General features: G+C 34.6%; 2 protein-coding genes across 7 annotated transcripts; one reads left to right on the top strand and one right to left on the bottom strand.

Annotated features, from left to right (window-relative positions):
• The first annotated feature begins 2,987 nt into the window (after positions 1-2,987).
• On the top strand, positions 2,988-10,713 carry LOC114719407 (uncharacterized). 5 transcript variants are annotated; one of them, XM_028904888.1, is made up of 2 exons: positions 2,988-4,051; positions 10,449-10,713. In XM_028904888.1, the coding sequence occupies exons 1-2, from the start codon at positions 3,233-3,235 to the stop codon at positions 10,572-10,574; spliced, it is 945 nt and encodes a 314-aa protein (XP_028760721.1). In that variant the 5' UTR covers positions 2,988-3,232; the 3' UTR covers positions 10,575-10,713. The 5 variants fall into 5 exon arrangements, 4 of the variants coding, with proteins under 4 accessions (XP_028760721.1, XP_028760722.1, XP_028760723.1 ...); XM_028904889.1 differs by lacking the exon at positions 10,449-10,713 and adding an exon at positions 9,244-9,317 and having other exon boundaries at positions 2,989-4,051; XM_028904890.1 differs by lacking the exon at positions 10,449-10,713 and adding an exon at positions 5,131-5,354 and having other exon boundaries at positions 2,989-4,051.
• LOC114719406 (TBC domain-containing protein C1952.17c) lies at positions 6,713-11,694 on the bottom strand. Of its 2 annotated transcripts, XM_028904886.1 has the most exons (9): positions 10,969-11,693; positions 10,724-10,816; positions 9,835-9,939; positions 9,282-9,434; positions 9,097-9,195; positions 8,525-8,653; positions 8,256-8,435; positions 7,063-7,179; positions 6,713-6,949 (listed from the first exon to the last, which is right to left on the bottom strand). In XM_028904886.1, the coding sequence occupies exons 1-9, from the start codon at positions 11,290-11,292 to the stop codon at positions 6,767-6,769; spliced, it is 1,383 nt and encodes a 460-aa protein (XP_028760719.1). In that variant the 5' UTR covers positions 11,293-11,693; the 3' UTR covers positions 6,713-6,766. The 2 variants fall into 2 exon arrangements, with proteins under 2 accessions (XP_028760719.1, XP_028760720.1); XM_028904887.1 differs by lacking the exon at positions 10,724-10,816 and having other exon boundaries at positions 10,969-11,694.
• Between the last annotated feature and the right edge of the window lie 1,269 nt (positions 11,695-12,963).

Below are 12,963 nucleotides of genomic sequence, written 5' to 3'. Positions count from 1 at the left end.
GCCACATAATAATTTATTTAGAGATAAGAGGAAAAAACAAACAAGCCTATCTATCTTCGTGAGCTCACTTTTTTTTGTCTTTTTGGTGAAAATCGTGCACTCACTTTTCAGGCATTGGAACCCCACTTGTTTCTGTGATTGTGAATACTTAGTGGAGAAGGAGAAGGCCATACTTAGTGGAGAAGGAGAAGGCCATAAACATTCAATTGAAACAAGCTACAAACAACCTCGATTTTACTTTAGCGATGGAGATTTTTGATTTAGCGTCTTCCTCCCGACCTTTACTGCCACGCTCTACAATTCATTTCACTTGCTTTTTTCTTAAATTAAATAAATGAATAAACTAAAATTTTAATCCCATCAGAAATTATTTGTTTTTCAAATGCCTATGTAGATTTTTTTAACAAAAAATTGCTTACGTATTAACAAGTGTTTAGAAGACAGTCAATGGTGGGTAAAATTACACCCAAAAAAAAGATTGTGTAAAATTGTATCACTAAAAAGATTAGGATGATGGGTGCTCATAAAAATAAAAAAAAGATTGGGATGCTCAGTGCATCTTTACCCATTAAGTCATCCAATAACTTTATTAATCTCTTCAAAATAATTAACTAAGTCTTAATAATAGGAGGTTAGTATATTTTTACGTCACTATTAATATTAATAATGTTAGTTTTTTGGGGGGAAAAACGCGCACATAATTTATTAATTTATGATTTGTCTCCGCATATTTTGTTCTCTAACTTACTTCATTTACTTCATTTGATATTTTATATACTTTACGTGGCATATATTTCTTAGAGGTTTGTAAAGTATAAGAAGTGATTTTTTTTGTTTTGATAAACTGATTTTTTTTCCCTTTTGATAAGGACCTGACATAAATTACATAGACAAAGTTATACTTATATAGGATATGAATTCATTGTCAACATAATATCCTCAAATATAATTTTAAAACAATGCACTATTATAATTGGACCCATTATAAGTGAACACACAATCACAAAATGCAAATAGCTCTAAAATTATCAAGAAATAAGTCATAAATTTATCTGTAACTATTATTGGCATATTATGGATAAAATATAAATTCTAATATATAAAAGAGTTAATATAATTTTTAATCTCTCAAGTTTATATGAATTTTAATTTTAACCTTTCAAGTTTTAAATCATAAGTTTTGATTTTTTAAAATAAAATAATCCAAATTTTTATTAAATTAGAGGGACTTAAACTCTGCTTGGTTGAGCTTATAAAGTGACTAATAAGCTACTTATGGACCAAAAGGTAATTTTGATTGTATTGAGTTTCACTTTTGGTCAGTCTAACTCAGGTTAAATTTTTTTTTTTTAAGTACAATTGTAAAAACACATAAAATTTAAAGAATGTTTAAATGAAAAGCAAACTATTGCTATAAAAGTGATTTTTCAGTTTATGAAATAAGTGAAAAAAGCTATTTGGTTTATGAAATAAGTGAAAAAAAATTTATGTCTTCATTTGCGTGAAAATACTTTTGAAAAATATTTTTTTGGACAACCAGATACTCCTTTAAACTTATTAATGACTTATGCAAAAATAGTTTTTTAGAATCAAAAGACATTTTTATCTCTATGTTTATTTTTTTCTTTATACTTCTCTTTGTATATTCCGTGCATTTTCTAATAAGTTTTTAGTTATTTATTTTTAACATTCTTTGAGATAAAAATAATTTTTAACAGATTTTTATAATATTTTTTATTTTTAATATTACTTTTTATTTTATATTTAGACAAATTGTGCAAAGTATATCATTCAATTAGTTATGTAATATTATTTAGTTCAAAAATTTTTACATTACTGTGATTTCTAATTTAAATATATTTTATAATAAATATAATTTTTTCTATTATAATAATTTAAAATTATTAAATTTTTTAAGTTTGTATTTTAATAATTTTTCATTATTTAATAAAATTCATACTCATTTTTATCATTTTACAAACTAAACTTACTTATCTAATCATAATCCAAGCAATTTTTCTACTTTACAAACCATCATTTATAAAAAATTAATCTAAATATAAATCACATTACCCACTCTAACTTTACCTAATCTAACTTTTTTTAAAAGTTAATTAATCAAAATTAAAATAAGAGTAAGTTTGAGGGATGGAAAGTTATATTAATCCTATATAAAATTTACATAGGGTCTGTTTGTTTGCCTGGCAAATGGTTAAAACCATGATTTTGGGACCCAAATCATGATTTGGATCAAAAATTTGCCAAACAAAAGGGAAATCAGCAAACCATGATTTTGGGCTCAAAACCATAGTTTAAAAAAAAAAGTAAATCCATTCTGCTTCTGACTCAAATTGGAGAGTATGATTGTGCCTGTTAGAATAGATTCCAATGGTAATATGACTTTAACATCCTTCAATTATTTTTCTATAAATATATTTAATCTTATAATTTATAAATATATATACACATATTAATTATTTATTAATTACATTATCTTATATATTATTAATTATGTTAGTAAAAAATATATTATTAACAATTTTATTCTTTTAAATTAAAATATATTATAAAATCTATCTTTTATGTAATTATCATATTAATTTATGCTATTTTTAATAATTTGCACATATAAAAAGTTTTTCTGATAACAACTATCCAAACACTCTCATTTTATCAAAATCACTTTTTTACAAAATTTATTTTTCAAAAGATCTGTTCTTCAAAAGTTATTTTTTAAACTATAGTTTGATTTCATCTAAACACCTTATAGTTTGCAACTACATGATTTCATGTCAAAACTCCTCCAAAAGTTTTCCTCTTTTTTTTTTGGTGAAAAAAAGCTCCTCCAAAAGTTCAATACAACAATGTAATGCGCTAGTGCATAAAGTGTCAATATTTCCAAGCATCTTATTTTTGCTTTTACATTCATTATCCATAGGACTATTGGCCACTATAACTAATCCGTATCGAGGTTATGGCTGATGGCTACGCGAAGGCCTACTTCTCTTCCAGATTCCAACCCCGTGCATCAGCGATAAGCTTTGTCTAACAAATTTGACCCTTCCGTGAAAGGAGGAGGAGGAGGAGGAGGAGCCGTGGAGGTGAAGGCTACCAATCAGAGACGATCACTCTCCAATAGAAAACCATCATTTGTCTTTTCGCGAACGCCCGATTATCCTTCCGCCTTTTTCCAGTTCAAAATTTTACAGTTGACCCGCCAAATTTGTCCAATATGCTGGCCCATCTGAGCACCGTCGTCTCCATGACCCCACACGGTGATAAGCCCACCGTTGCATTCACGACGCCGCCCAATTATGCGGCCAGAATTTCCCACATCCTCTCCCTCAACGGCTATGATCCCTTTTGGTGTCCCACTCTCATTGTCGAACCCACCCCCCACACCATCTCGATGTTCAAACCTTACCTATCACCTCACACCCTCGACCACTTCTCCGCCATCGCCTTCACTTCCAGAACCGCAATCCATGCTTTCTCAGACGCTGCCGTGAATCTCGTAGAACCACCGTTGTCACCTTCCGGCGATACCTTTACCATCGCGGCTCTTGGAAAAGACTCAGAGCTTATCGACCTTAACTTTGTCTCGAAGCTGTGCGATAATTCGGAACGAATTCGGGTTCTTGTGCCACCCACGGCGACACCGAGTGGCTTGGTGGAGTCTCTTGGGGTCGGCGGTGGCCGGAGGGTCTTGTGTCCGGTTCCGCTTGTTGTGGGGCTGGAAGAGCCTCCGGTGGTCCCAAATTTCATCAGAGAGCTCCATGGCGGCGGGTGGGTCCCAGTTAGAGTGAATGCCTACGAGACACGATGGGCGGGGCCACGGTGTGCAGAGGGGATTGTGAAGAGAGCCGAGGAGGGGCGATTGAATGTGCTCGTCTTCACGAGTAGCGCTGAGGTCGAGGGGTTTTTGAAGAGCTTGAAGGAATTGGGATTGGATTTTGACGGATTGAAGAACATGTGCCCAGAACTAATTGTGGCATCACATGGGCCGGTGACAAAGGAAGGATCAGAGAGGTTGGGAGTGAAGGTTGATGTGGTAAGTTCAAAGTTTGATAGTTTTGATGGAGTTGTTCATGCTATTAATTTGACTTTTGGCAAGAACTAGATCAAACAGTTTGTATGCAATTACGCATAGTCCCTAGTCACCTCTTCACTAGTTTCAGATTCTTGGTTCACAATTTAAGGCATTTTCTTTGTGATGTTTGAAACTGTGCTCCCATTAATAGAGCTTGGAGTACTTAGAACTCTATCTTCATCTGTTTGTTATCTTCCAGCTTGGCTGGCCTCTTTTCTGAAACTCTGCTAATTTAATTCCACTAAGGCAGTTTTACTCTGACCTATTGATGTAACAATGTCAAATAAAGTTTCGTTGATTTTTCCCTTGGGCTTTGTTATTGAGGTCCATGGATTGGAAATAGACATCATTTGTGGCAAAATTTTCCTGTAGGTGAGCTTATAGAACTTTTGGCTTGCTGGCTAGAGCATATTGGCTTCATTTTGTAAGTTTTGAGTTCGATTTTCCATGATCACTCAGAAAATTTTCCGTAGGCGATATTTGAGAAAGATACTTTAACTATGCTATGCAAATACTCATGTTGAAACCTGTTTTAAATTTAACAAGAATTCAAGATAATTGGCAGGGGTTTTCACCGCGGTGCAGGCTATATAACTAGCAAATCTTCCTAAAATTCACTCTTTTTGACTCCAACTTTGAATTTGATTTAGCTCCGTGGGTGTAATTATTTAGTTGGATAGAGACGTATGCTTCAAATTTCTGAACAAATGGCACACTAACAGCAAGAAGGTATCGATAACTTTCTTAGCAAAATGTGGGGCCACCCCTCCCGCCAAACAAGCAAGAAAAGAGGGGATTTAAACCATTAGGTTGCCGACTAGTAGTTTGAAATTTAAAGTATAGGAAAAATTGAATCGGAGGCCTTTATAGTTAATTGAATCGAAGGTCTTTATAGTTCATCACCATTTTGAATCAAGTTCTTGCACTTTATTGTATTTGAATTGAGTCCTCCTAATTTGACCTGTTATAAACATACATCCCGAAGGATAAAAACCATTATAACAGTCAAAACTAATGAGTTGGAAGTTGACCGAGCGCAGCGTGGATGGCAAGGTGGCTATTACGGTGGCTAGATGGATTAAAATTGCCACATCCTACCCAAGTGGAATTTTAGTTATTTGAAGCAGTGTAAAACGACCATGGCGACCCCCTTATCAGTCTCCATTTATCTTTGATGCAGCAACCTATTGCCATTCTTCCTTCCAACGCACTTCATTTTTCAATTAGTACTTCACTCCATTTGGCAATGACTCAGTCGCGAATCTGTATTTCCAGTTTTTTTTTGTTTTCTACTTCCTAGCTACTATCTCCAGTCTTTAATATAAGACCCTGTTTGATTTTTATTTTGATCCTAAATATAAAACCCTAATCCACTCTGTCTCTCATATTTATACTTTTTTTTTTCCAAAATAGCCCTTTTAACAATGATAGTTCTAGTCAATATGCTTTATTAGCAAAGATATTTTAGGAAAGACAATACTTATTTAGGACAAATAACTAACTCAACTTACTTCCTTAATCTTTTTAAATTAGTCAACTGGCTCTTATAATTAGGATCGGAGGTAGTATAAAGTTAAAAAATGACTTGAAAATTCTAACCTTTTGATATCTCAACAATATTGGGTTAACCGATTCTCTGCATCTGTTCAGCAATATTGGAGTTTTGCAAATATAGGACCTAGTAGGGTTCTAAACACTTTCAAGGACTTGAAGTTTTGTGTCATTCTACGAATGTGTTTCTGAGAATCATATGTGAGAATGAGATGCAGAAGAAAAAGGGTGTTATGGCCATCTTATGCACAAGACCCTGAATTCAAGTACTCCTCTGGTTTTTAATGTAAAACCTAATTGTAAATTAATTTTGATCCTAAATATAAGAAATATTTCTCATATTTATCAATGTTTTCTAAATTGTCTCTATAAATACTCCATAAACCATAATCAAATAAATAAAAGAGAGAAGATAGTAAGAAAGATAATTATGATGTTTTAAGAAAAACATATCATATTTTTTATAATTAACTACCTTACATAATTTTTTTAATCTAATTAAATTAAATAAATAAGTCTTATATTAAAGACCGGAAGAGTATTGTTTTTTTCAAGTTTGACAAGGCGACTAACCAAACCATTACAGGAAAACCCGCACCATGTTTGAGTCACTTGATAAAGATTCCATGGAGGATTCTTTCAACTCGCCTGTCCCAATCGCTCACATGAAGCCTTCTCAGGGCTAATAACTTGCAAGGCCGTCTTCTTCCTCCCGACCACAAGCCCTAATTACTCGCATTAAGTTTTCTCTGCTCCATCGCACAACCCTCTCTGCTTCAAATAATTAAAATTCCACTTAGATATACTTTAGTCCAACCAATGTTCTATCTGTTCCACCTTTGGTCCTTCTCTTCTAATTGCCTCCTTCTCGCATCCAATATGGTTCGACCGGTGAATGAACCATGACCTAACTAACTAATCCTACTTTAAAAATACTGGATAAATTGATAAAACCAAAAGATCCTTTTTAAGGCGGCATGCATAACTAAATTCTGCTTCCTCCTTTTGGAATCCTTGGAAACGTGAGTAATGGGTTTGTGTGTTGCGTGTTATAGATGATAAAGCAACCACTTTTGAAAAGGAGGAAAACTTGATATTAGTTGCATAAAAAGGTGCACGTATAAATCACATGGATAAACAATTAGATGATGTGTCAGGACTGATATCCTGAGCTACCTGGAGGAGGTATTCTATATTGATATCATCAGGATAGTGTTGTAAAAGCTGTAAGTTATTCACAAAATCACCACTCATTAGTCTTCTTTTCACACAAAGTAGCATTGCACAACAAATACGAAGCAGCATATCCTGCAAAAGAAACAGCTTCATATTGATGATATATATACAGAAAGATGACCATATCATGACTAATTTATTGTAACTGGTAGTTGAACACTTAAGAGAGAGATTGAGAGAGAGACCTGTATACCAAAAGGATTGCTTAATAGTGTATCCCATATTCTCAAGATTTTGTCAAAACTGAATTCTTGTGTTAGGAGCAATGTGATCCACCGGAATGCATAGAATTGTGGTTTGACCTGTTCATGAAGTTTCAAGACATCAATGTCAGAAAACAGACAAGATATTGAATAAAAAGTTGAATGCTATAAGATTAAAACTCCATCCGCCCCATGCTTTTGCTTGTGCCATTTTGCCGGAAAGAAATGGTTCTTGCAAACTTCACCGGTGCTGGTGTTGGATTTGGCATGCCTTAATTTCCTGGGAGTTTCCTTTGTGGTGTTTTGGTATCAAGATTTCTGTAAATTCCAAGTCTTTAGTTTCTACCTGGTTATGAATTTGTGTTTTCAGGTTTTGGAATTGGTTGTAGTTTTGGTGTAGGATGGGGTTCCGGAGGTTTGTTTTTTCCTCCCGTACTCAATTTCTAGTCCATTTTCTTTGCTAGGTTCTGCGAGCTAGGAATAGGTTAGACGCTTTTCTATCCATTTATCCGTCCATGTACAATAGCAATGCCTAAACTTCATCCTACACTGTTGTGATCTCCTATGCTCTGATACCATATCGAGCAGGAATATGGAATGAATATTTCTCTCATTTATTTTAGTGTTTGATACAATGCTTTACACACACACAAAGTTGAAGCCTAGAACAAATGCCAACTACTGACTACCAACTACTAAGTCTAATAAACACAATATTACATTATTTTTACAAACCTTAACTGATACTCCTTCCGTTCCTTATTATAAGAGACAAATAACCGAATTACGTTAATAAAAAAAACAGTTAAAGTTAGTTAAAAACAATCAATGTGTAAAAAATATAATTTTTTTTCCAAAAATGCCCTCATTAATAAGAGGAGAGAGCATGAGAGAGAACAATTAAATTATTAAAAGAAAGAAAAGTGGGAGGGAGAGAGAGTGTGAACTGGAGACAATAAATATGGGTAAAGTGAGAGATCAACACAAAAAAATAGAGACAACTTTTAAGTGTCTCTTATATATAGGAACATATCATAAGCATCAAATGTCTCTTATAATAAAGAACGGAAGGAGTACTATGCTGCTAAGAGCATGATTTTAAGCAAGGAAAGAAACAAACTGCAAGTGAGTGAAAGGATATAGAGGGGGGAAACTCAAAGTCAAAGGTTCTCTACCTTTGTTTTAAATTCAAGGTGACGCCATAATTCCTCATCATTTATTTGTAGCAACTCTGACAATCGGGAAAGAGTAGAAAGGATACCGCTTGAACTGTCATCCAATTGTTGACAAAAATGATCTACTGAATCACTTAAGATTCGAACAAAACAAGAAAAGCTATCGGCTTCTGCATTTGCCTAAATGGAAAACAACCAATTCAACTATTCCATAAAAACAACAATTACTATGTAGATCACAGAACAAAGCAGTAAGGTCTAGTGCTTACAGCATTTTCCTTGTCAGTGTCAGTACTAAACACATAGTATATTGGGGACAAGACTTCATTCATGCCTTGCACATATCGGATTGCAGGATTTAATCTTGCAAAAAGTAGAAGAATATTCTTCATTGCTTCCTGTGTTAAAATAACAAGAAGGGCTTCATTCAGAGTTGAGATTCTTATAATCTCTGACTTCAAGATGAAGTAAACAAAGAAGAGATTAAATTTTCTCTTAATTTTTCAAGGTCAATGTGCATTTTTGTCTCGTCTGAGGAGTTATGGATACATGAAGAAAATTATACAGCAATGTAGCCCATAATTTTCCAAAACTGGTGCAACGTTAGCCTTTTTCAAACAGTCGACCATTAGTGTGAGTTGAAGGACTTTTGATTACTCAAACGTTAGCTGTTAAAAAACGGCAACAGTTAAAAAACGGCAACGTTTCACTGGTTTTGAAAGATTATGGACTATATTTTTCCACAATTTTCTTTATGGTGCCCATAGCCGATATCAAAACACTTACAAGGCAAAAAAAGGCACTTCAACCCATTTTTTATATTTATTAAAGCTGTAGGTACCTTATTTCTCCGACTAAATGATGAATCCCCTGAAAAGAATGGCATGTCTGGATGAGTACGTAGCAGATCACGATCTATCTGTGCTACCATCTCTGTATACTATTAGAGGGAATGATATTAATGCATACTGACTCCATTAGCACGCAGGTAGGCACAATGAGGTTTCAAATGGAGAAGAAATTTACCTGAAAGTATTCACGCCAAAGACTAGCCTTACATGAGCTTAGAGGGTGATCTTGCTCGGAAATTTCATGTCTCCTAAGTGTTCCATCAATATCACTATTCTCCTGTTGCAACCCAGAACTTGATTCTCCCTCTTGCTTCCAGGTACATTCAGGCTGTCTTATGCAAAAGTTGACCAATATCAAAATGAAGAGCTAAAATACAAAACCAAATGCATTTGTTAAAATAAAATACCCCCTCCAGTTACAAATAACCGAATTACGTAGATAAAAAAAAGTTGGTTAAATTGGTTAAAAATAATAAACGTGTAGGAAATGTATTTTTCCCCCAAATATATCCTTATTTATGGAAAGGGTAAGAGAGATAATAAGAGGGAAAAATAGATGAGATAGACATGTAATTAATTGGGAGAAAAATGAAAAAAGTGAATTGAATTTTCATACAAGTACAAGGTGTAACTTACAAAAAGCTCCATCCCAAAAATTGTAACTTATGTATAGGACTGAAGGAAGTATGTATATAATTTGTAACAAGAAGGAAAATTCAACTTCTTACAGGATTCTGGAGGATCTCCTCTTTCAACTTAGCATATTTTTCCCTACTCTCTTTCAACTCCTTGTCCCACAGTTCACGAGAAGAAGGTAAGTAACCCAGGAGTAGCTGGTTGCGAAAATTATAGCAGGACAATCAGCTGCTTGTATGCAGAACATAACCACGATCAAAGGAATTTATATTCTTGAAAAGGGAAAATAAGTGCAAGTGTACTGTTGACTATAATAGAATTAACAGATGTCAGAATTAATCAATCAGATATTTTAAAAGTCCCTTTAGCAATACAACATTAATATACACGTTAAATGCAAACTGAAGGTATCAAATCACGGAAAGTCTACATGGGTAATTTTTCCAGGCTCTTTGCAAAGGGTTTACCAAGCATAAATACATACATGCATATTATGATATCCATGTATGGTGTCCAAAATATAGGCCTTAATGAAGAATTATGTATCTATAGATCCAGAAAATGATTGTATCACAAGATGTATTTGTTACTGTTTGCTAATTTTCGATGTACTAAATTGCATAATACTGAATGAAGGGGGCAAAAATTGATATTTGCTCAACTCCCAGTTCATGACTAAGTATTCTATGAACTTATTGTTTACCAGGTACCAGATGAAGGCTTCGGAACACCAGTGAATGGATGTCTAACCACATTGTATCACCATAACACCACATTATTTCTCAATGGTGCAAGAAGTTTCAAGGTAAGAGGGAGGGAAGTTCAAATATGAATAATGCCAACTATGGCTAGCATTCATAATCTCTCACATCTAAACGCTTGAAGCAGCAAGTGGGATCGAAGCATTTTCAGCGATAATTTCCCACAAGTGAAAATGCGGGGGAAGAAAGAAACGAGCTCCCAACAACATGCGGTATTTACCTTCCATGTTGTTGCTCGCAAACTTCCTCCATCAGGAACGCCGGTATTCGCAATTCTTTGCAACTTTTCCATGTTAATTTCCCTCTGAGAAAGCTGGATGAAGAAAGCAACCGGGACCAAAGAGAGATTTGATGGTTCGATGATCAAATACAACACCATAAGTTCCTCTTCGCAAAAAGAAAAAAATGTGCAACTCGCAAAAGTAAATTAGCCCCAAAAATTCATACTGCATGTCAGACCCTCACCTCATGTTCGAGATCGGACCTTTTCTCGTCCATCACAATAGCTTTCAACACTGAAACCGGATTTACTACATCTTTAATAGGCCTTTGCCGAACATTTGAGTCTACTTGATCATCATAATTTTCATTATCAACATCGCCTTCCTGGTCACACCCTAACGCATTGGGTTGAATGGGCTCCAACTCTTTGCCCGATTCGAATTCGCAGTCGGATCCTTCAATTCCGTCATCCCTACCCTCATAACCGGAGACCAAGCTGCCCAGACGGTCGGGGAACACGCTTCGGGGCTTGTCTGGAGCAGGAAGCTTCAGTTTGCCTTTGATCATGGCGTATGATTTATGAGTGCGTTTGGGGAGACGAATCGGCCGGGTTGAAGAAGAGATGATAGCGTAGAAAAGCAAGAGAGGAAAAGGGATTTCTGCGGCATGTTGACTCAGTTAAAATCTGAAAGGGAAGAATGGTAGTTCTGGACTTCTGGTTACCGTTAACGTTGAATTGTAGGTGGCAAACTATTTTGCTTGGGTTCTGCCGAATTCGTGAACGTTAAGATTCTCCACAGCGCCTATTGGTCACTCAATTATCTTTCTTACTTTTTCCTGTGCAATATAACCCGCCAAAATTTGTAAAATATGTTGGCCACCGTCGTCTCCATGACCATACACGGTCACAAACCTACCGTCGCATTCATTTTGCCGACCGAATCTCCCCCCTCCGCTCCCGCACACATTTTCATTTCAGTAATTAACTAGCAAATTACCCCGTGCGATGCACGGGTAGTATTGACTTTCATGATATACAATTGCTGCCGCAAAAATCAATCCCCACTCCTCCATCATCAATGTAATTAATTAATTGGATCTAAATTCGAAAATTAGTTTTTACTGAAATAGGATTCAACACTAAATTGAACAAAAATAATATCTTCCATGCATGATGAAATTAAATTCATTTGAAAAAACAGAACATATGAACTACATGTGCCATCATACACCGTCCTTATAAATTTATGCTCGCCAATTTATGTGTAAAATCATGAAGCATTTAAAAATGAATTAGTTCGAACTGTACAAACAGGGAAAAAAAATTCAAAACTGCATAATCAATAACGACGACATAAATTAGATGGATTGAGTAATTTCTTCAGAAATCAAAGCCCATTATGGTGGTATCCATATCAAAAAATGAGAGTCATTTATCTAAGCATCATTAAGAGAAAAAAGAATGACGGAAAAATTAAGAAAAAGAAACCCAAGTTAAATACAAAAACTAATATATTAATATATTATTCATTAATCATTAAATATTACAGCATTTGTTTTCCATCAGAATTTGAGTAGACTTTTTTTTTTCAAAATGCAACGGATGACTTTATTTCAACATAAGCACACGTTAAATAGATAGGTAATTTTAGATCACAGTAATTCTTTTCCTGGATGTCAATCATCTAAAATCTTAAAATACTATCGATATCTAAACTAAAATCTAGACGTCAATGCTACAATGAACAGTTGAAAAACACCACGTATCAATTCACAAATCATAATTAGATAGATTGAGTAAACATATTCAAGAAGTATTTCATGATTTTTAAGACTGACTGCATCCAAAACAGTGCATTATCACGTCTTATCATTCCCAGAATGATCAAGAAAAGCCAGCAAAAATTGCTATCAGTGCAATACTGCAAAACCAAAGTAAACATGTTGTAGGTCCTCATAATCCTGACATATCTTAACATACCTTAACATTTTCAGAGCCATGCATCATTAGGCAATGGAAAGATGATATGTTACTTAAGATCCTTCACATTGAAACACAATCATGATGAAAAACTAACTGAATGCACGCATAATTTGTCAGTCTACCATCCATGGTGAACTCCATTCCTTGACAGCTCTCAAATGTACTCCGGGACTCAAAAAACTCAAAAAACTCAAGCAAGTACTTTAACAAACAAAACACGCCATTGAGCAGCTTCTTCTCTGTACCTACATTGA

Source organism: Neltuma alba, unplaced genomic scaffold (genome assembly GCF_004799145.2).
Source record: "Neltuma alba isolate B1F8T4 unplaced genomic scaffold, ASM479914v2 tig00011916_pilon, whole genome shotgun sequence".
Taxonomy (NCBI): Eukaryota; Viridiplantae; Streptophyta; class Magnoliopsida; order Fabales; family Fabaceae; genus Neltuma; species Neltuma alba.
This window is presented reverse-complemented; position numbering and strand designations above follow the sequence as displayed.

Bases quoted from the DNA above. Each gene is read 5' to 3' on its own strand.
- LOC114719406 (XM_028904886.1), bottom strand. From the start codon at position 11,292: ATGATCAAAGGCAAACTGAAGCTTCCTGCTCCAGACAAGCCCCGAAGC. The intron at 10,817-10,968 runs GTGAGGGTCTGA...TTCTTCATCCAG, and splicing joins GGTCCGATCTCGAACATGAG to CTTTCTCAGAGGGAAATTAA. The intron at 8,654-9,096 runs GTACCTACAGCT...ATTTTAACACAG, and splicing joins CATTTAGTCGGAGAAATAAG to GAAGCAATGAAGAATATTCT.
- LOC114719407 (XM_028904888.1), top strand. From the start codon at position 3,233: ATGCTGGCCCATCTGAGCACCGTCGTCTCCATGACCCCACACGGTGAT. The intron at 4,052-10,448 runs GTAAGTTCAAAG...ATTGTTTACCAG, and splicing joins TGGGAGTGAAGGTTGATGTG to GTACCAGATGAAGGCTTCGG.